The sequence below is a fragment of the Labrus bergylta genome, chromosome 7 (genome assembly GCF_963930695.1).
Source record: "Labrus bergylta chromosome 7, fLabBer1.1, whole genome shotgun sequence".
Taxonomy (NCBI): Eukaryota; Metazoa; Chordata; class Actinopteri; order Labriformes; family Labridae; genus Labrus; species Labrus bergylta.
In genome coordinates, this window is record NC_089201.1 from 30,863,485 (window position 1) to 30,887,580 (window position 24,096).

The 24,096-nt window shown below is 40.0% G+C and overlaps 1 protein-coding gene across 1 annotated transcript in view; it reads left to right on the plus strand.

Moving 5' to 3' along the window:
* Window positions 1-24,096, plus strand: part of shank3a (SH3 and multiple ankyrin repeat domains 3a) — a 167,383-nt gene that overhangs the window by 43,882 nt on the left and 99,405 nt on the right. Inside the window, exons 4-7 of the mRNA XM_029281382.2 lie at window positions 18,166-18,274; window positions 18,874-19,025; window positions 19,721-19,888; window positions 23,083-23,199. Coding sequence (XP_029137215.2) covers window positions 18,166-18,274; window positions 18,874-19,025; window positions 19,721-19,888; window positions 23,083-23,199 — 546 coding nt within the window. The remainder of the gene's footprint in view (window positions 1-18,165; window positions 18,275-18,873; window positions 19,026-19,720; window positions 19,889-23,082; window positions 23,200-24,096) is intronic.

The window sequence follows — 24,096 nt, forward strand, 5'->3', positions numbered from 1 at the left end:
TATATCTTTAAATTGTGTCAACCATCTAAGAGTAATTCTTCTTTTAGGTTTGTGAAGCTGTAATACATATGTTTTAGAGACCTCATTGCTGTAGAGTTATATTTGGATTGAAGTGTCTGTTGTGAGCTGAGAGGGAAACGTGACTGAGACTGAAGAAATTTATATGTCTGATATTTACGAGTCAAGGTGATGTCTTCTTTCTAGCCTTTTAGAGATGAACCAAAGTAGCCAGGAATTTGTAGGATGTACCTTCTAGCAGAATATAAGCAACACTGTGAAGATGAAGACTTTGCCACTTTGCCAATGATTGTTAATGATTGCAAGCGATTGTGAGATCTTGTTCAGCATGGATCAGTGATGGTCTGCACTTTGTCAGCCGTGTGTGTTGTGTTTCTGTGTTGTCTGACCATGGCTGAATAAATCTAAGATGATCCACAGTCTGTTTCCGTTTTCATCATTGTCCATCTACTACAGAAACAACCCCCACCTAACAACTATCTCTTAGGTGGCATCTGCAAATTAAGTATGCAGCTCCATTAGAAGAAAGATTTTCTTTTAATGTGCTGCTGCAGTCTTTCAGTGCTTAGGGGCGTGTAAAGTGGCAAGAAGGACTCAGTTTTATCAGATAATCTCTCAGTGTGCTCTCACTGGTCAGCCTTTGACAGAGAAAGGAGGATACAGGGTGTTGAAATAAATCGTTTCTACGATGCATCAGGCTGCAGAGGAGAACGATTCTGCATCGATGCAGTGACTGAACATAATTGATTATTGGGTGCTGATGTTGCTTGTAGATTTTCTGGCCACAACTGCACCTTTTAAAGTTATTTTTTTTGGTTAACAATTTAACAAAAAATATATGTTGACATTGATTTCTACAGAAATTTCTAAAAAAAATTAAAAATGAAGTTCTTATTTCTCTTACTGATTTTTTTCATTGATGAAAAAGTAGCTATGTACAGTTTTATTTTAGAAAATTGGGGATAGAACCTATTGCTAGCATCAAGATACGGGATGAAATCGATTCATTGACAGGGTAATCATAGTCGAATCTAGACTAGAGACCAGTGAAGGTCCACACAGCCCTGGCAGTCACCTCGACCATTCCCTAAACCCATGCATCACTGCTCATACTGTATAGATATTCCTGTGGTAAAATATCATGAAACACTGGGGACATTGGAACGGCACTTGTTGTTTGGTCTTTACAAAGTTCCACCTCATTGCACAAGTTCATTTCACAATAAGAAAAACAAGACATAGTAGTCTCTGGCTCCATACAGTTCACCATCCCACTAAGAGTGGAGTCAGTCATTCTGGGTCAGGCAGTATGAATAGATGACTGTAGAAAAGGATGCCAGAGGCATAACATACAATAGAGTTCTAATAATCATCTGGCTGAATAAATACACCACCCACACCCCCTTCACTCAGCCCGGAGCTTGCTGCCTGCCATATTCTCATCTCATATAGGGAAGGGTCATTTCTTTCAACTATATTTTTTAAGGGATTACTTTTTTCAATGTTACAAGGCTCCACACACACCATATTCATTCACTTTTAAATGTTTTATCATCTGGCTCTGTCCCTCAACTGTGCCTGGCTGCCTGTGTCCTGGTGTCACTTTGTGTGTCTGCCCTAAAAGCACATGACTGGACCTGATTCAGCGCTTTCTTTCTCTGCACTCTGATTCTGATGACAGCATGCATTCCCATCGTCCTCACTGACTAAACACAAACACACACGAAAACACATAGTCATGCATCGAAACAACAATAGAGGTTTTTATTGACTGAAATATTTCCCTTTTAATAAACAAACACGTCAAACAGTGGCGGTGAAATGTTAGTTTTTATCTACACTAGCTTTCATGATGTCGGTATCTTTGATTTTTTTGTACAACAAACTGTAACAATGTCTCATCCATACATCATCTTCTATATTTTGGAGTATAATTAACTTGTACATCATCCATCTGCTCAGGATCTCCCATACATTAACCTAATCATTTAATTTCTGGATCTGGGGCGTAATAGAGCAATGCTATCCACATTCAGCACAGGTATGTGGATGTTAGCCTGTATGGAGGACTGAAGACTGGTGGTACCAGCACTGATAACTTTAGCCACACTCAAACCAATCTGACACTGTGCAGTTGTAACTAGACAGTACTAGTCTACACACTGAATGATTAGCGATAATGATTGTGTGATATTGATGATGAGGATGTTGAGATGTTGTTGATGTTGATGAGGGTATTCATAACAACAATATTGGTGATGTTGTTGTTGATTATGGAAAAAAACGTCTATACTCCCTGTGCATTGCTTCTGTGCACGTCACCTGTGTCTAATCTACAGTAACTTGAAGCTTGAATAATTAGAAAACAGACATTAAATTAAAAAGAAAAACAGGGGACAGATAATACAAGACTGCTAAAATCAGTCTAAAAAGTCTCAAATGGACTAAGATGATTAAGCGAGTACAAAACTGCAATAAATAAACACACTTATGTAAAACAGTTACAAACAGGTTGGGAGGCTTAAAATCAGGTTTCTAAAATGCCCAAAATCTAAAAGTGCATTTCCCTCAAGAAGATCCTGTTGTTGTTCCAAGAGTCCGGTGCAGAATAAGAAAAAGCAGATTTTCTGATCTGACTCGAGGAACATTGAACAGTAAACGTCTTGAGGAACGTGAGTTCTGTCAGGTATGAGGGTCATTCTTCTGTGAGAGCTTTATAAATTAAAAGATGCCAGTGCATATCACGTCTTTCTGTTAGAGATGACCATCCAACCTTGTTGTACAAGATACAATGATGTGTATCATAGAGGTCACCTGTAATAAATCTTAAAACATGAATACCGTTGTTCTCCCCCGTCTAGATTCTTGCTTGTGTTGTACTTACTCTCATATGACCGTCTGTTTCAACTAAAACGTCTGCTAAATGAAATTCTATAATGATATTAAATGTTGTGTTTAGGCTGTAATGCAGCCACTGGCATATTAACACTGGACCGGAGCAGTGAGTGAACCCCATTCAGCACAGGCAATGTGACGTTAACCTGCATGAAGGACCAAAGGCTGGTGGTGGTGATGGAACTGCTAATGTTAGCCACATCCGACAAACCATATAGACATTGTTTACCCACAGTGTGTGCTTGCCGCAAAGTGCTACGCATTTCAGCTGCATTTTAAGTCGGCAATTTTGTGGCTGAAGTTAGCGATGGGCTGTTGCAAATAGCAATAAAAGCCATGCTCATTTTATGCTCAAGTTTGGCTTTTTTCTTAACTTTTTAGTTAACTAGTCTGATTTTAAATTTCCTTTTGATTAACAGGAATGTTAGTAGCTTTGTCACAATACCAAAATGTAAACTTCAATACAATACTTAAACAATAAATGAATGATATCAATACCACAACAACGATAAATGAACTCCTCGGCTCCAAAAAAAAGAGTAACACTCTGGTTTTTTTTAATGGTACAAAAACATTTTGAACACATAATAACAAGTATAATGCTTTTCACACAGTCAATTTCACTTTAGGGAAAAATAAGCAGTTTTATTTTTGTCATTATAATTAATTTTGTATTATTGTTTTGCCTTAATGGGTTGGTAAATAAGCCTGACCTCCATTTTACTGGCGGAAGAGACAATGGTAAACAAAGCCAAACTGCCAATGTGGTGGCTGAAATTGATTGAGCATGCACCAGGGTTATTTGGTGGTTCACAAAACAATAAGCCAGCGCTCTGCATGTTTGGGGAGTGTGTTGTTCAGCTGGAAAGAGGCCGTGGCTTTGCCTCACTTTGTTCCAGCCAGCAGCCAGTCCTATCAGAGCTACCTCACAGTGTGTCCTGCCCGCCCAAACTGTAGTTGATCCAGAGGAGCGCTAGATATTATACGGAGCTAAAACCCATTAATCCAGTGCTACTGAAAAGGATCACTCAGGAGGCGCCATGCTGCTGCACTCAGAGAGAAACACCAGGAGTCGGGCCTCAGAGGTTAGAAACAACACACTCCTGCTGAAATAACTCATGAGATCAAGTGTAAATGCAGGTTACTGGCACAGTGGGGTTGTGCAGGAAGAGTTTAGTCGCACTTCTTATTGAGATACCCAAAGAAAAAGGAGTTTTGTTGTGCTTCAATCTGTTTCCCTTTTGCCAGCTTTCAGTCTTTTATCTTTTTAACCCTTTTTAAAAGCTTGTGGTTCTGTATGTTTACTGTTTAAGTTGATATTCCATACTAGTCCTGCTAAAATTAATCGACATGTTTGAAGTTTTCAAAGCATCAATTAACACAAAGCTCAACTTTGATGATGACTGTGACTAGCTCTGTTCATTTTTTTGACTGTGATATAATTATTATTTTTTTCATCAGCATGAAATGACTGACCATAAGCATTTACTGAAGAGTCTTACACATGTGCATGTCAGGGATTGCACTGGATAAATTTGCTTGTTGTATTGTGATAAAAACAGTGAAAGCCTTGTTAATAGGCTAACCATACTGGTGTGTGTCTGCTATGTCAGCAAATGGCCGGGGTCCATGTAAAGTCTGGCTTTAGACTAGAGTGCAGAGAGGCATTTTTGTGTCTCTGTCGCTTTTCTTGTTGTCCTTTATCTGCTTCCCACTTCCCCATCAAATACATAAATAAAAAACAACAGGGACCCCTACAGAGACAAGACAAACAAAAGCAAATCTCCGTTAAAGGGGCTGTCAGATATACTCAGCCAGAGAAAGGCGTCTGGAGGTAGCGAGTTATTTACAACTGGGTTTTCAATTATTCTGATAATGATTGCCTCTCATGTAAACCATGCAAGCTGTGACATTAGCTTTCTTTTTTAAATCTTCACCAGAGAGGTGTAAAAATTGAATTATTTTGTTACAGAGAAACATTTATTGTCAATTATGTGTTAGATGCTGTTGCCATAGTAACAGCAAACCCCCACCTCTGGCTTTGAGTGTAAGGGAATGTTTTTTTTTTCCAATTGCACTCATGCATCATGAATGAAATGTGTGTTTGGTGTGCTAAATTATGAATCAGTAAGCGTGTTTTTTTTTATGTGTGCAATGCTTGTGTGTTTCATCCTGAAACCTCCTCTGCTTTTGCATGTGGTGTGAGCTTCTCCCCTAAGCTTTGGAGTCCTTCAAATTAAAGATTTAAATAGCTGCTATACCAGCAAGTAAAGGTTGAAAAAAAATCCTATTCCTTGGGATCAACTCCATACTCATGTCATACTGTATATTTGTTGTAGCTGACAGCTTCACACTCTTCACACTAAGCCTGTTAGGTATGGATATTGAAGATTACAAAGCTCTGGCTTACTCAGACAAAATGTAGTGTAGGCTGAGGCCCAAACAGACACAGAGGCCGATGTGCTTAAAGACACACACAACAAAAGCACAAAGAAACACCAATCTGTTTTAACAGGCGTGAAGTGGTAAGCAGCTTTTAGGCGTATTTAAACACAGAGGTTATAATGTTCATTAATTGTGCAGCTTTACTTAATCCACATGCACGATATACTGTTAAATGTACAGTGTGTTTGTGTTAGTGTGTGTGTGTTTTAAAGGAACACTTCACCAAAAAAACATTGTCAAGAAAACACAATTCCCGTAATATTATTTCATTACAGAGGAACACTTTAATGATAAAACCTCAGGGCGTGAGATTTATTAAAAAGTTTGATCTGATTTGAGAAGTAAGATTTGCAGGAAATATTATGGACACAAGACAGTAATATATATTTCTTCCTTCATCACCTTTTCGTTCTTTGTAAAAGCAAAACAAAAAAAAAATGAGAGAGAGGCAGCCAGAAAGTTGTTTTTAGATACAGAGACAGAATGACATCAATATTACAGAAACATGGAAATTAAAGCAAGTCCGATCGGGGGACGAGACAGCCGTGTATGGGTTCTGTGGCTGCAGGGATGCCTGGTGCTAGTGCTAGCTCCGAGGCTAACCCACTTTCACAGCATGACACAAAGTGCTTTACCCTTCCCCACGGATAGAGTCCGGGTTGAACTGGCTGTTCACCTCTTTGCTACAGTTTGATATTACTCCCTGTCATCAAACAATTACACTTCACCCACAGAGAACCCCCACAACCCACAATCCTGGCGGTCTGAAGTCCCATACTCATGATGTGCAAGCGTACCGGTAGCCGGGCAGTCAACCTAACAGAGCTACCTGTCAACCAGACCTAATTTCTAAAAGTTGTGTGATTTTTTGTGCATGTTATAAAGTCGTCTCCTTGCACAATATAGGGGTATAGCCCCAGAGAAACGCTACTCCAGTGGTGATTATCGGAATGTGGTTTGATAAAAAAATCCACTTCCCCGTCTCCCTCCTGCATCTGTGAGCGTCCATCTGTAGAGACTCGAGTGGGGATTCAGTGAGAGCAGCTCTGGAGAGGGGAGAATACAGGTTAACCTGACTGCTGTACCACAATTCACTTTCACTGTAGACACTGACACTCACTCTGACACAATGAGGAGGCGGAGTCGTTTGATCAGTGAGCGTGTGAGACTGCTTGCTCTGAGCTGAGTGTTTGAGCGAAACATGCAGAAGAGTGGTGGACAACTAAAGCCACTGTCTGTTACAAATCACTATTTAATGCTGTTTATACAGTATGTACCACTGTGGGCGGTAGGCGGAGCATTCAATGTTTCTTTGTGTGTGCTCTACAACCAAACGTATGTATTTAAACTGGTGATGACAATATGGCAAAAATCCATGTTGTGGCAGAACATAATACCTGTTTTGTTACTTGTTCCCTGCCCACCTCTAAATCACATGAAACATAAGCGATAGAAGTTCCAGTTTAACACAAGACTTTACAAGAACTGTCAATAAATTACTGTTGTAGACTACACTTATTTTTAGCCCTCAGTCTTTTTCTATACTGCTGTCATGTCTTCGCTCTACAGTCCTCCTTTCCTTTCCCTCACGTGACCCCCATTTTCTTGTGTTGCTTCCACATCACATTAGTGTGTTGCATTTTTTATGGCAACATGCTTCAAGACCTTCATGCTCTGCAATAAATCCATGAATTATAGAATAATCTGACAAATAAAACTAGCTAAGCCATTTGTCTGCCCCCCCCCCCTCCTTCTAAGAGGAGGTTTAAAAAGACAAGCCTCTGATTGTGAACCCCGAGTGAAATGGAAAGTTGTGATTAACATCTCTCGACTGGGAGAAACATTCTCTGGACTATTTGGCTCAAACTTGCCCCTTACTATGGGTCGAACACAAAATAACTGTACACCATCCATGTGTCCTTATTTTAATAGATCTACCACATTATTCCTCCAAATCATTACAAAGCTGAGGAGCAAGTGCCATAGACACAAACAGTGTGTACACACTCTGTTGTGACTTACTCCCTCGTGTTCTGAGGGGACTTTGGAGTTCAAATATCCTTTCTCCAGTCAAAGTCTGTTCGAAAGCAAACAATTACTTCTTTTTAATTCAGCTAGAGTTAATTAAGAATATTACATTCATTGTTCAATTTAATTTATTACATTTACTGGCATAATGTAGATGGTTGAAAAAACTTTTTTTTTTTTCGCAAATAGCTATATTATTGACATTTTATGGTACTTTTTATTTCTACTTTGTTACATCTTAGAGGTAAGTAGGCCTACTTTAGGATTAGCTGTTCTTATGAACACATCTAAATGTTATGTAGTAAATACTGACAGGGAACATTTGACTGTAGCAAACTTTATATTGTTTATAATACTGACACCTATACATCACTTAGGTTATACGTAATTTTGACTTGTAATGGAGTACTTTCCAGTGGGGTAAGAATACTTTGCAACCATCCCTGGTATACATTTTAGTACAGAAGAGCAACAGATTTATCCTCAAATAGCTTTTTGCTTTGGCTTTATGCATCTTAAAGGGAACCCTCAGGCTTACAATGTTTTGGATATTATGATACCATCCAATACTAATTCTGCCACTGCTAGGCTAGACTATCATCAGCTCTAACTGTCCATATTGATACATTTTCACTCTGCTTCCTCGACTCACACTTGGTCAGCACTTCTCCCTGGCAGGGCCACGCCCCCCCTTAACCTGTGGCTTTATGACAGTGGGTACTACTGTAGCAGACCAAGCTGCAGAAACTGCAGGGTTCTTTACAAATCTTTCAGCATCTTGACTCAAAGTGGTTGCATGTCCCAGGGATCATTTTGACACTCATGTTTCACGTCCTACAATTTTGATTTTGGAGCAGGAGCAAACAGAGTGGTGAGGGGGAGCTGGAGTGATTATAAAGAAAATAACCAATCGGCCGCTGTCCCTTCTATGTGGGCATAAGCAATAACAGAAAAAGAAATCATTCCCAAAGAACGTGGTCCTACCAGAAGGTTGCCAAGCATGCCAGATTACCAGTCCAGCCCTGGAAATAAACCAGTGACAGCTTCTCTGTACAGGCCATGATCTCGCTGTTTGAAGCCTCACAGTACATCCTAGTGGGCTTACATGATAACTCTCGCCTTGGAAACTGTGTGAATGGACTGCCTACTGTTCTTTATTCTCATTTAATTTCCTGTGTTTGTGTGTCCTCAACTACAAGTATATGTTTAAGATCTTCAAACAGACCCTTTATGTGAGCTATATATCACCAAATACATCTACATATTGATCTTATCTACAATCTTAGCTTCTCTAAGTATCATTTCATTTTATGTTTAAATCCATTTTTAAACATAAAATGACTCACTGCAATGTTGTGTTATGTGAGGGAGAGGCAGATGTTTAGTTTCTATAAACAATTTGAAGAAATATGGCATTAAACAAACACACAATATAACCAATTCTGCTGTTCTTTGATGCATTACTTAACAGATGTGTAAATTGCTCTCTCACTGCTGGGTTAACACTAAGCCAGATTTTGTATGAATCAAGACGAGAATTGGAGTTTCTCTTGATTTGTGTCTAATTAAAATGCAATGGCCCTGCAGCAGGATGGGCCTGTCTACAAAGCATCTGGGAGACGGAGGTCAAGGCCAGTCCACTTTTGGCCCCAGCCTTTACATAAATGAGTGTATAGACAAAGCACAGCCAGGCACAGAATCAAGAACACTCTGTGCCAGATAAGTGTGTTTGTGTTTGCTGACGTGGCAACACAAGGATAGGCAGCTGCTGGTCAATAACATCTAATAATAAAGTCTTGTATATTTTTCACACAATTGAATAGATGTATTTTTTAAAATAAACTTTTAAAGACTGAGGAAGTATTTCTTTCTATTATCATACTTACTCCACATACTTTTACCATTATGACTGACATTGTAGCTATAAATCTTATTCATTGTTGTTGTTGTTGCTCTCTTTATCTCCATCCTTCTCCTTCGTTTTGCATCTCCCTCTATCCCACTTTTCAAACTCAACAGGTTCTGTAGATGGCTGGTTTTGCTCAAGGTTTCTGCCTCTGCATCAAAAGCTTCAATAGGTTCATAATTTATGGATATGTATTGCCAGATGAGGTGGTTATCTGTATCGGAATATATTTGATGGTAAAATGGTTTAACCAATGTTACCATTACCTGCTTTACAGCAGATTTTTGGGGCTATTGCTTTCTTGTACAACGTACAGTATCACATGCTTCCAACAGTCAGCTGTGCACCTCAGTTTGAGATGACAAATTAATTTAGTAGCCCGCTTCCATTATTCTTTGAATATGGATTATTACATTGAATACATACAGAATGCCCTACATGTTTACTTATTAAGGGTGCTTACAAGTTATTAATTTAATCAAGCTGACAACAACATTTCAAGGTGTTTGGCTTGTAGATGACACTGTTGGGTCTGATTTATCAGACATCAGTCACTGTCACTACAGTTTTCTGTATCGCTGTCAGACGGGCTGAATAGACGAGGCACCTGGCATCTGAAGGGGCTTCACTCAGGAATGACAGCTTAATGCAGACAGGATATACCTGATGAGTGGAGGCACAAAGTGTCATCTTGTGACTCAGATGCAGCCACTTTGGTTACCATTTCTGTCAGTGTGTATGTGGTGGAATAGAGGTTTAAATACCCTGTGATGTTCTGTAAACACACGGCTGTATGTCAGGCAGAGTATGGGCATCCGATTCTCTGAGGGCAGCAAGTCCAAGACATGTTTCTCTTGATCTTAACAAACAATAATAACATAAAAAGATATTCATACATCCTGATGAATATAAGTCTAGATGGGAAAAACTAAAATGGATATAAACTAATGTTACTCAGGACAACAGGAAAATTCTGCTACCATTATTAGACAGGTAATAATAACTAAGAGTTTAAGTACAACCGTCACACTGAGTTAATAAACTGACATTATATAATCTTATACATATGAACAAATCCCTTTAGCCTCTCAAATGCACTGATGATATCATTATAAGCCTTTAATGTCAATTCTACGTGGTCAATATATAAACCTGTAACCTAAACCTGCGCATGACCACCGTTAATAAATAATGTGCAATTTCTAACTGTTCAAAATCATTAACATCAATAACATTTACTTACTTAGTAAGTAAAGTAAAGTAACGCAGTTTCATATTTTTGCATTTCAGCTTCCATTAGTTTATCATTATTATTATTATAAGAAGGTAGTAGTAGTAGTGGTTACTCACAATGCTCATTTTCAGATATGCCTACCAGGGATGGGTACGAGTACTCGAGTACTCGCCGTTGACCCCATTATTCGAGTAACATTTTGTTACCTGTGCTAGCTCTGCTTTAGGCTACAAAACTTGAACTCACAGCGTTACATGTGTGACCCAGCTTTTTGTTTTCACCTAACTGAATATACTAGGTAGGGAAATAATTAACAGGATACAAACGTATGACTTCTCCGGCCACGGCTTCAGCTTTAGTACACACCGAGCCAGATTTCAGCAAAAACAACTGTTTTACGGCAGCTACGGCAACTCTCTAGGGACATATTATTACACCGAAAGCAAAAGCACAACAAATACAGAACCGTCTGCTACACCTGCGACATGTCAGTCAAGAAAAGTGATGTCTGGAAGTACTTAGCCCTGTTAGCACACATCGTTGTTAGCGACGTCGTTGAAATTGAAATGGCTTTCTGCTGTTGGTTATTTATTTATATTTATGTTTAAATATTGGATGTTTATGTCATTTCACAGGCATAAAGTCTACAATTCCGGTCCGGGAGGTCCGTGTCTGACGGACCCTTTTATTGTTTACGGTTAAAAAAATAAAAATAATAATCTGCGGGTACTCGAGTACACGTTCATTAAGTAATTCAAGTAATCGAGTACAGGGATTACTTTAAATTCCCATCCCTAACTAGGCTACTGTCTGTACTTCATCTCTACCCTGACCCTCAGACCAGATTGGGCTGTTAATTAAGAAAACAGAACCAGTGATCCTGATGTAAATTACATAAGTTTACCTTCAATGAGAAGTTTCCGCAGACGCCGACTTCTCACCCTCCGTTTTCTTAAAGCTTTAATCATTCTCCTCCTGCTGCAATTGTGTCGGATATTGCATTTCAGCGGGTGGTGTACCGTGACAGAGAGAGAGAGAGCGATGAAGCAGGGGAGTGCGGGGGAAGTTGCTTATTTTGACATCATATACGGGGGCTTCATCAAAACGCCTAAGCCCTGAGACGATGTGCAGTCTGCAGCTCCATGTGATGTGCTCACCCGGTGTCATCTGTGAAATGTGGCCGCTTGTGCACATGACACTGTGTGTGTTCTTAGATGGGATCGGATTGACATTCAGCTCGTAAAAATAATGTGCCAGAAATACAATCTAAAAGAAGATCAAGCAAGAGTCCAAAAACCCCGAGTACGAGTGGAGTCTGAAGTCTTTGAGGGGCAAGTCCAAGTCAGGCCTCAAGTCACATGTCTGTGTGACTTTAAGTGCTACTCGAGTCCGAGTCTCAAGCTTGAGTTCCTTTTTTTTAACATGTACAACCATAACCATATGCTTGTCTACAGCAACAGAATCTAAAAATGCGGCTGGCACAGGCAGCAGGACTCTGTATTGACGGGGGTAAAGCACTGCATATTTATCCGCTTGAGGCTTCTGCCCTTCCCGACTGTTTAGGCTGTGCTCATATCATCCTGATATCTGGCGTTCCACAGAGCATTCCCATGACCCCCTCACTGTGTTTTTTGCCTAAGTAGTTGTGACGCTTTAGAGCATGTGTGTATTTTACAGGCCAGTTTGCATTAGGCCAGGATATGATCCTCCTGAATAGGCATCATGATGCTGAGCATAGTAATTACTACTCACCCATGGATCAGCGTGCAGCAGGCCAGCTGTGAGGGACCAGGGGCTATGTGGCCATGTGGTAATGAGTGTGAATGTAGGGTAGTGCAAGCATCTGACACACATATGTACATGCTACATGGCTCACAAATTGATGCTCACAAGTTATTGGAACAGGACAAAAAAAAACTTCACATAAAAGAGAAAATCAAAGGGAGAATAGAAGCAGAGCATAGTTAATGAAAGAGACCAGAAAGTCGGCAAGGGAGGCAGGAGAAGTCTCTGTAATTTCTGGTCTTCAAACCCAGGCTTTCATCAGGTGGTGCCTGATAATCTCCCCTTAGTGGTGCTGGAGACAAAAGCCTCCGCAGGGCACTGAATTAAATGAAGGAACCTTTACCCACTTCCTCCTGCTAGCCGGAGTAACTCCTTCTGTCATTTTTCTTGCCTCTGTTCAAGATCCTCTACAAAAGAGCTGCATATTATTCAGGACGCACAACCGAATGTGTCGGTATTCAAACAAAGTCTGTAAGAGAGGGGTTCTAATCCTGAGTCAGGATGGCGTCTGAAATCCTCCAGAATTATGAAGAATTGTCTTGATATTATAACCAAGCTCTTAAATGAATTGAGATTAACGATGATTAAGTCGCCCCCCCCCCCCCCCCCCCAGTATCAGGAGGTTCCCTAAACACTGTCTGCTTCTGGAAGAGCAGCTTCTGCTTCACTGTGCACTTTATGAACGGATGTTTATGTTTTAGTGAAGGGGGTGTAAATCTTGTATTTGATACTTGTAGTGCCACTAACATATCACATTTAAAATGTTTTCTTACTGTATAAGTCATATCTAGATCTTTTCAAGTCACCCCTAGATATTTAATACATGCAGACTATTCTTTTATACTCTCATTTTTCAGTAGAAGTAGCGCAATAATCATTCAGCTGTCGAGTGTGCAGGGACGTAAATCCTTTTCATATCAAGAACATGTTAATCAAATGGTGTAGTTGGAACAGAAATCACTAATCATTACAGAGCGCATGGGGAGAGAATCAACCTGATTCCGCGGGCTGTCATCTGGATTTAAAGAGTTGGTGAAATGCCATAGATTCTGGGAGTTGATTGTCGCTGCTGTTTCTTGCTCTGCCGCACTGAGATGAAACATCGTCTGTCATCTTCTCTCATCATTCCCCTTCTCCGTTCTTCTTTTCTGTTTTCTGCCCTCTGTTTCTTTTTTTTCTTGATCCAGCACAGCAGGGTTACCCCTTCCTAATAAAGAATCCCCATGAAACTTTTAGCCAAGGTTTGGGCTCTAAGTACAGATGATGAGTAAATGCCTCTTAATTTGTCTACTATTTATGTTTCTGTCAATAACATAGTTGATCCTTAGATGTCAGGTACAAAGAAGAATACACTATAAAAAAAAACCTTCTGCAACAATAGTCTCAGTCTATTAAATTGGAGAGGGGCGAAATACATATGGCTCAAACATAAAGAGAGAAACAAACGATGAAATGGACCTTCTCACAAACTTGTGTAAGTTCCTGTAGTTTTTCCAAACCATCCATTGTGACTGTGCAAACTGTTCCACTAGTTACCAGACCAAAACATTTGTTTGGAGTAAAGTGTGAGTTTGTGGAGACCTAGCCACAACGTCAGGGGGAACAAAAATCAGGCCAATAGGAAAATTCCAAGAGTTGCAGTTCCTCACATGGCCACTTGAGTCTGGCTTCGAAATGTAATCCCCACACAGCCTCATGCTAGCATATCCAATTGCACAGCCAAAAAAAGAAAGTATACAACAAGTATGAAACACAGAAGCAGTGAAACGGAGTGTTTTGTTATTTAGGTAATTACTCAATTGATGAAAACTTCATGGGAGGTGACTTTGTTTATAACTGACCTCTTTAAATCATGTTATAGTTTAATATATGGCACAGTCAGGCTGGATGCATGCCTAGAAATCTGCCATGTTTTCGTTGTTGGTGCCTTTTGGAGAAATTTTTCATGAATATTTTGGACAATTAGGATAGCTTACTTTGCAGTTAATTCTACATACAGGTGGTACAAATAAGTGTAAGCTCCATTTTCCAGGAAATTAAATTACAGTGTTGTTTACTGATTGTGAAAGATATGTATGGCAGGTATTGGTGTATGTGCCTTGTGTTCAGTGTTTTCCAAAAATCCTCACGTGCATGTTATTCAGGATTGGTGTTGGCTTTTCATGGTAGAGAGAAAATGGCCCAAATGAATTTTGTTGTTGTTTTTTTGTTCACCTGTGGCTCGCTCGCCCATCCAAGGTTTGTCTGTACAAGCAGGGAATTCAGCACATTCCACAAACCCTCTTAGCAGGTTCTTCTAATAACTAAACTTTTCCGATCAGCTATCACCACAAATGGAACTTTGTACTGTTGGAAACACAGTCTATAACTGGCTTATTGGGTATGCATGTGTATGGACTTCAGCCAACCTCTCTCGCTTCATCCTCTCACCCAAATATGGACACTTTTGGTTCCAAAAAACAAAACTGTTATGGCCAAAATGCCAAACACTGGGCAGAGATAGTTCAGAGAAGTAATGCCCTGTACAACTCGTATGTTGGTGTCCATTATTCTGTCTTGTTGGGACCTCTGTTTGAAATTCAACAGATTTTGTTTTGCTCCCTGAGTGTATCTTGGTGTAAAGGTAATCATTATTGGATGGCTACTGAAAAGAATTTGTAATGGTCTGCCTGTTTATCTGTCTTATTTGGAAGACCTTACCTCAGTCTCTGAAGGAAAATGGGGAGTCTGATTTGCCCCTCAACACTCTGAATATTGTGATGCAGCCATCATTTTATTTTTTTTCTCTATTGCCATTTTAAACATTGCTTAAATTTGTGATAGTATTTTACCAGTTGACTGCACTTTTAACTATATACTAGTTGACTGCTATAAAATAAATGACCACACATGAAATATCTGATGCTGTAACAATGGTCATATGAAGCATTGCCTTGTTTGACAGAGAATCTGATAGAAACTATTAAAGCTGCTGTGGACTTTGTTCTTTCTGTTTAGTAAATTCAGATGAATACCTTAAAGTCTTTAAATGTGATTGTTCACACTTAAATATAATATAAATCAAATATATCCTCTGAAAATAACTCTGTGAGTCATGACTGTCTACAATGGGTGTAACACCCGAGTCCCACTGTCTGTGATGTTTTCAGAGTTTTCAGAGTCCTATCTTCACTTTGTTTACATCGCCAAGACGGCCGGCTGACTCCTCCCCTCGTGTATAAAAGTTGTTTAATTGAGGGACTAGAGAAAAGAAGAATAACATACTGTACTCACTGCTTAACTGTGTTTCTAGATCACGCTCATTTCAGGTAAATTTACATGCAGTGTGAAGATACCAGAATAATAAAGATCGCTAGCATTAGCATGCTAACACAACAATGCAGCGCCAGTTGTTTTGGTTTCATGCTGGTGCTCAAGGGCGACATCTGCTGGATCAAAAAATCACATATAAAGCCTTTAAGCTTATTGCAGCATTCTGATAAGTTTAGGGCTGATGACTAAAACATTGATTTGTGCTCCACAAAATTGGGAACATGTATTGTACAATTCCCTTTAGTTATTAAAACAATGGCTTTACATACACATCCACTCCCAAGTCAGTCCCCCAACAGGGCTCAGCTAGTTTGATTGATTTGTGTTTTTTTCCTGTGGTTTCTTGTTTGAAAAACTACTGAATACATTTTGTTTACCTTAATAAAAATATATATTAATCATTTGTATGGTAGTTTTTCTGGAAATCTTTCATCTGGATACAAAGTCAATATACTTCCGGGGATAGTATCACTGGTATTATTGGCTTCTTAAAAACACTAAGTTTTTGCTGGAACAGGGTTGTCTTGTACTTCCAGCAAACCACTTGGGCGTCTATCAACTCATCACAATAATTCAGACCATGTTGAATGTTTTCTGATGTGTTCATCACATCCAGACTTATATCCAGTCACTTTAAAAAATACTAATAATCCCCTTTAAATGGGATATTTTTGAGATTTCTTTCAAGTCATTTTTTTCTGATTAAAATGACAAACGGCTGGTCTTTTTTAATAATAAACTGTAAACAGATTGTGTTTTGTCGCTCCACCAGTTCTGCACAGAGCTGTGACTCTCAAATCTAATGTATGACAGACTGTCCTCCTTTGATTTTTCATAATATTGTGGAAATTATCAGTCTGTCATGGTGACTTGGATCTAAGGCGCATTGTGTCTATGCATGTGTGTGAATTGATGTGTATGTGTGTGTTAGTGAGTCCGAGAGATAACACAGCAGAGAAAATATTAGGTTTATTAAGACCCTCAGCCGAGCAGATGAAACAAAGCCTTTTTATCAGCCCCTCTCTGTTCAACAGGCAATAAAACACACATCACATCCAGCTGATCCCAGCCAAATCATTCAGAGCCCTCTTCAAGGCATTATGCACGACCCACAAGCACACACATACTCACATGCTCACAAACAAAACCTCAATGCTCTTCCCACTCGCGTGTACATTGGCTGCCGGAGCTGTCTTTGTATCCTATCACCATAACAACTGCCTCACTGAAGCTCGATTAAAAAAAAGGAAAAAAAAAAGCCAGAGTGAATTTCTTTCACTCCGTTTGACTTGGAGATAGTGAGAGTAGCTGGGTTGGCAGTCTCTCGCAGCATGTCGCTGTATGTGTGTGGTGTGATCCAGAGGCAGGCTTGTAGATGCAGGCAGGCTGCAGGCGTCTTGGTGTGAGGAAAAAAAAGAAGTAGTGTGTCTGTGATGTAAAATTGGAAGGTGTTGTAGAGTGGGACTTCTCAGAACGAGGGATTTACAGTATGACTCCACAAATGGTGAGTGTCAAAAACGGCTGTTTGCTTTCTTTGCCCTTAAGTTTTACATGATTGTTTGTTGTATTGCAGTACTTAAATTGCATGAGATGTGATGTTGTGTCTGTGTTTGTGCGAGGCTTTTTGCACATGTGGATGTTACATAATGTCTGAGGATGAGAAACCTTGAGAGGATGCAATAGTAATGAAAGTTCTCTGCACTTGGGGTGCTGCAGATATCGTGTAATTACATGTCCAACGCTTGAATCTCAGTTTTCCATCTGTATGTTATCTGTCAGACGTTAAACTACAGTGTGTTTCATTCGTGTTAATAATTCATCATTAACATCAAATCTTTAGATCAATTATATTCTGTAATGCTACTTTTTAATCAGATTCTCTTGATAGATGAAATGCCCTTACTCTTCCAGCTTTAGTATTCTATTATGAGTTGTGAGTGCAGATACCTGGCTCATAGCTTCATTTTTCACTGTGTCCTCCACGGGCTAACACCTATCAGCAGAGGTGATGAATATTTGTAATCACAGGTCACTGAGGAAATAAAGTGTGTTTGTGTAAACAGTAATTGTGTATTAGGATGATTTGTTGTGCTTGTGTATATGCTCGTTTGATGGACTGGTTGAAACATCATGTATGTGAAAGTGCTGAAGCTCGGAACAGTGTTATATATCTAGGACTTTTGAACCCAAAAATATGAAGTTAGCCTCAAGATCTAATTTTCTTGTTATTACTCTCCGAAAGGAAAGGTCTCAATTTCACTCTTCCTTCATAGCCCCTTTCCCTGTTTAAAAAAAAAAAAGTATGGTCAATCCTGTCAGAGTTTATACATCCACTGCAACATGGTCCATTAGCTTGGCATGACAGAGCAGAAATAAACCCATCAAACACAGAAGAAGAAGAGAGCAGCAACTTTAGCTTTCATCTCTTCAGCTGCATTATTAAAACATCCCCATCCACAGGAGTCTGACATCACCCAATCACAGTTGTCTCTTCTTGTACTACCCCCCCTCTTCCCTTTCCCCCGGTCTCTCCCTCCATTAGGCTAACCTGAAGAAGTTTATGGAGTATGTTCAGCTGAGGAACATTGAAAAGGTCTCAAGGTTCCTGGATAAAGGCCTGGACCCCAACTTTCATGATCCAGACACAGGAGGTGAGCCTAAATGTGTTCAACCATCCTTACTTTTCTCCACTTTATGGAAAGGAATTTCTTTTCTAAATGTTGATTGCTCTTTTCTCTCTCGCAATATTCTCTGTCTCTCTCTCTCTCTCTCTCTCTCTCTCTCTCTCTCTCTCTCTCTCTCTCTCTCTCTCTCTCTCTCTCTGTCTCTCTCTCTCTTTCTTGCTCTCTCTGCTCCCAAGAATGACCATGTATGGATTTTCTGAAATAAGCCTTCTGCATGCTGGGCAAAGCTGGATTACGTTCTAATCTCCTCATGTTTATGCAAATGTTTGTCCAGCCATAAAGGAGATTTCCCTGTTGGGTGACCTGTTGGTCTGTCAGAGGAGCTGTGAAGTAAAGGGGGGGGGGGGGGGGGGGGGAGGAGTCTTGAGAAGAGAAGCAGCCACTTAGTCAAACTCAGGTGTTGCAATCAAAAACTGCTGAGGCTGTTATCTGAGGAGATCTCCATCTTAAATAACTGTAGTGGACGACTTTCTTATCAGATACTCTCAGCTCCAATTGTTTTAATTCCAGTTTCATACATTTTGTTTTTTGATATTGTGTGCTTGCTCATCCTTGGATTTTTACAGAATGTCCTCTAACGCTGGCTGCACAGCTGGAGGGATGTGCAGAGCTCATCAAGGTGCTGAAGAGTGGAGGGGCGCATCTGGACTTCAGAACAAAAGATGGCATTACCTCCCTACACAAGGCCGTGCGCAGCAAGAACCATACAGCGCTTATAGTGAGCTGAACACACACACACAAAACCATTCAAGAAAGCTGACTCATTTCTTTTGCTACACCAATTGCCTGCTTGCAAACTTTTCCTCTGGAAAAATAAAAGTTTGCAGTCAGACAATGAGCGGAGGAGTGCTTGAGCAATTTCTCGATGTGTGATGCTTAACATGTCCTTTATGAACGGGCACACACAATGACTGAAGGGCCTTACATGTGTCTGGTTTGAGGAGGCTTGTGACCTTAATGAAATGGTTTTCATGAGTCATATAATTGATTTCCTGTAGAGCAAGAACCCTTGAAATTGAAATTGGTTATTTTCTCTTTTTTTATGTCACTGTCCAAATATTCAATGTCACAAGGCCATGTTACCTGCAGTTGCTTTTGCTTCTACTGAGAAACTGAGACCTAAATTGCACTTAAATAACGCAGCTATATCATCTTATTTCCAAGTAACACTATGATAGTTATATAGAAACTATTCTCGAATGCTCATTATACTATGCAGAGGTGTGATTGAATTCATCAGTGTCACTTCCTGGATGTTTTTTTTTAACCTTGTGTTAATAACATACATACAATATAGCTCGATGTTCTGTTCTCTATAATCCTTCACACCGTCCTGTAATTATGGCTGCAACAGAGACATGGGACTAGTTGCTGCTGGTCATTGAAGCGTTACATTTCTGCTTTTCCTACTAGACGCTGTTGGACTTGGGTGCATCACCTGATTATAAAGACAGCCGGGGGCTGACTCCTCTCTATCACAGCTCCATGGTGGGAGGAGACCCCTACTGCTGCGAGCTGCTGCTGCATGACCATGCACTGGTCGGCTGTGTGGATGAGAACGGCTGGCAAGAAATACACCAGGTAATACACGCGCCTGCACACACGCAGGCACACACACACACGCACGCACGCACACACACACACACAAAGGAAAGTGATGGTATGTGTGCAGAATAAAAAAGCAGGTGGAGGTTTTCATTGAATTGATTTTTTGTGTTTTCTTCACTTTGAGAATTTCTTTTGTGATGATCTGAATCTCTTGGGGGTCTAGTTTTAAAAGGAAGGGTTTTTTTTTGTTAAAAGAGTTGGACATTCACCAATCTGGCAGACCTTTACTTATTCTCGCACTCTAAGCTGCATTTTCAAGCAGAATAATTTACACAGTTGTGCAGTACAAATACATAAAGCTGTTTAAATATCAGAATTAAATTATCAAATCATTTTGTTATTTTATGAAGAAGAGGCCTCGAGGATTGAAGAGTTGCTTAGAACGGAGGCACACAAACACAAAGCCATTGCACTCCTTACAGGTGTTTGTGTCTTTGTTAATCGTAGAAATAGGCTTTTGAAAAACAAATAGCAAACATTTCACATTGTTTGCATTTCACACACATCCTGCCTTAAGGTATGATGCGTACATTAAACACAAAGAGGACTGGTGTCTACTTGCAGTTTTCTTTGTGTCTGAGTTTTCTTTTTAGCTTATGTTGAAGACAGCTGTGGGATTCATCATGTCTGCTGTTGATACTGAATATAAAACGGATCAAGTTAATCCTATTGTTGGTGTGGACAACTGTGGACCTCCACAGTTTGTATTCTTATTATATTCTTCTTCGTATAAGCCACTGTTAACAATGTAGCTAATTTGGAGCTGGTGGAAATTCACTGACAAATCAAATAGCAAAAAGTGGCACCATGCTGCTCAATATGTATTTCCTCCTTCAACCTTTCATTACTTGCGCATTCCCACCAATTTCCCCTTTCAGTTATGTTTCTGTTTTAAAGGTACTTTTCCTACACAATCAGCCTGGTGTGGTTCACCTCAAGGTCTTGCTGTAGCTGTTACTCCCCAATAATTATGAGAAAGATGAAAAGTTTGTTATATGCTAGACTAGTTTGTAGTCTAGCATATAACAAAGCTAACCAAACTTAGGGAGCAGTTGTTCAACCTTCTACAGCTACAATTCAGCAGACGCTTTTCTCCAAAGTGACGTACATCAGAGAGTAAGAACAACACAAGCAAGGATCTAGAAAAAAGGGAACAATGTGAGTAAGAGCAAACGATCAGCTTTGAGTCTGATTGGACACACAGGTGCTGACAGGAAGTGACCAGAGGCAAAGCACAACATTGAGGGCAGTTCTTGAGAGCTCTAATCAGTATAGAAACCATCTTATAAGTCATAGTTATCAAACAGAAACCATCGTCATTACCATCATCATCATCAATAATATGGAGACCATCATCATTAAGTTAGTAGGTATTCATGAAAGAGCTGGGTCTTTAGCTTTTTCTTAAAGGTGCAGAGGGACTCTGCAGATCACATGGAGTTTGGAAGTTCATTCCACCACCGGGGGGCGACAGAGGAGAAGAGTCTAGTCAGAGACTTAGGACCCTGTTGCGAAGGTTGGATCAGACGCCTTTCATTGGCAGAGCGCAGTGGGGGGAGGGAGTGTAGACCTGGATGAGAGTTAAAGTAAGGAGACGTTTCTGTCATTGTTTTGTTAGTGAGCAGCAGAGTTTTAAATTTGATGCGAGCAGTAACTGGGAGCCAGTGTAAGGAGATGAACAGTGGAGTGACATGTGCTCTTTTAGGAAGGTTGAAGACCAGTCGTGCTGCTGCATTTTGTATCATCTGCAGGGGTTTGATAGTGACTGTAGGAAAGAACCTTGACGTTGGTTATACATTCGAGATATTGTACAGTACATCAAGTTGTCCTTGAGCTCTGCATCTTTCTATGTCTTTTACCGCCTTTCACCTTTTTCTTCCGGTCTCTCCTCCTTTCTTCTCCTCTCAACATTTGAATTCCAGTCTATGAATGTGTGTTTAAGGATTTCCTGCAGAAGGTCTGATAAACAACAACATTTCCAATTTGTCAATGATACAAGACAAAGCTTCAGAGCAGGAGATGATAAAGGGAGGAGATTAGATGATGTGTTTTTTTTTTTTTTTTTGCTCCAAGTTTTGTAAAACACAGACACTGAAAAATTTGTTGCTCTTTAAAGGAAGAATGTGCAACTTTTTGATCCAGTAGATGTCGCCCTTGAGCACCAGCATGGTCGCTAAACCCCCCCCAAAAAACGGCTGTTTGGCGACAACTCTGCACACCTCCAACCCCTCTCCACTCGTGTTTGCACAAAGTACTTTGAACGCACCATAATTAAGGACCATTAAGCGCAAGCAGCGGATAAATATTTGCTTTGCTTGAGATGATTGCCTGTGGCCTGCAATTTTATGCTAGCAGGCTAATGTTAGCACACACTAGTTAACTCATAGCACAGAAATTGACACGGAGCGACCGTGATCTAAGAAGACTTACATGACATCCAAATAAACAGTGAGTAGGCTGTGTTATTCTTCTTTTCTCTCGTCCTTGACTAAAAACCGCTTTTACACAACCCGAGGCCCGACATCAGTGCAGCTGGCGAGACTCCCACTTCTCAGTCATAATGAGAAGCGTGAGTCGATTGTCAGTCAGTATTCAGAGAGACATTTACAGAGGCTATACTTGCTGTATTTATAAGTAAAATGAAGTATTAGTCTTAGATTAACATTATATATTTTTTTGGGTTGTAAGGGATCGAAGATATCATGAGTGAGAATAATTAGGTCAAGGAAAAACACACAAAACAAATTCAATATTGAAACATGCAGACTGTATTTGATTAGCTTTTGTTGTTTGAGCATATTCAAGTTAATCATCTATAGTCACTGCTCCGATTAGATTTACTGGCAAAACAATGAGGCAGGTCATATTAACCTGGCTGGCTTAGACAAACAGGAGGAGCCAGAGGGGGGGATGTTGTGGCATCAATTCAGCCGTTTTTCATTGTGATTGTTCAGTGTCTAAACAACAATGTGCTGTCCACTCATTTGGCTAAATCCATGTTAAAAAAAATAAAATAAAAAAAACCTCTTCACACCTCATTTGTTGATTCTCCTCAGTCCAATAGATATGACTGAATAATGGCACCATACTCATTTACATGCTTGTCACTTTTTTTAAACAGGGTTATCTGAGTAAAATTAATTGAACGTGTGGTTCTGTCATTTCAGGCATGCCGCTACGGCCACGTGCAACACCTGGAACATCTGCTGTTTTACAGAGCTGACATGAGTGCCCAGAATGCATCTGGAAACACTGCCCTGCATGTCTGCGCCCTCTACAACCAGGTACCAGCTGTTAAAAAAATTATTATGACTTGTGCATGGAGGGTTGAGATGTAGTCTTCATATGAGCCAGTGCATCACATGATTTACTGTGTTTGTGAGGTTACAATGCAGACGGATGAGTAAGATTCACTCAGCAGGTTTTCAAGTCAGAGTTAAGGGCGGTAAAGCAGCAGCTTGATGTGTGCTCGAACAGACCAAATGGAGATTTTCCCTTCATGACATCACAAAGGGCAGTAACCCCTCCCCCAGGTGGGTGACACTCCCACAGCAAGGTGTTTTTTCTGCCCTCTGAGTCTGCCTTGGAATTCCCTTCCAGAGAGGGGCGTGGTCAGACACAGCTCATTTACATATTTAAAGGTACAGACACAATAAACAGCCAGTTCTGAACAGGGCTGAAATAGAGGGGTTTATAGGCATGATAAAACACAGGATCAGAGTGGACTTTTGGAAAGTAACTTCACAGACATGTTTTGGGGACCTCTGAGACTTATTTAAACGTGTGGAAAAGGAGGATAATATGTGACAACTGGCTGGGGGCCCATACACATCGGAGAATCAGTTCAGCTCCCTTGAATAATCAACAATGATCACACGCTTTCCTTAAACTTACCCAAGAACTTCACCAAATTGTTTTTACCACACATTGACCATCTGCCTTTTAACACATGTTCATATTTAATCTTCTTAGTGACTGTTGTGATGGTTGTTCTGGTGATTTTTTAATGTATTATTTTAATGTTTCATTTGATGGTATTATGTGAAGCACTTTGAATGACCTTGTTGCTGAAACATGCTACAGAATGAAACTTGCCTTGCCTATGTATGAAGAATGTTCTAGAAAAAAATCACAACGATGTCATTGAAGTTGTTCTGAAGGATTATCCAATGCCAGTGTTG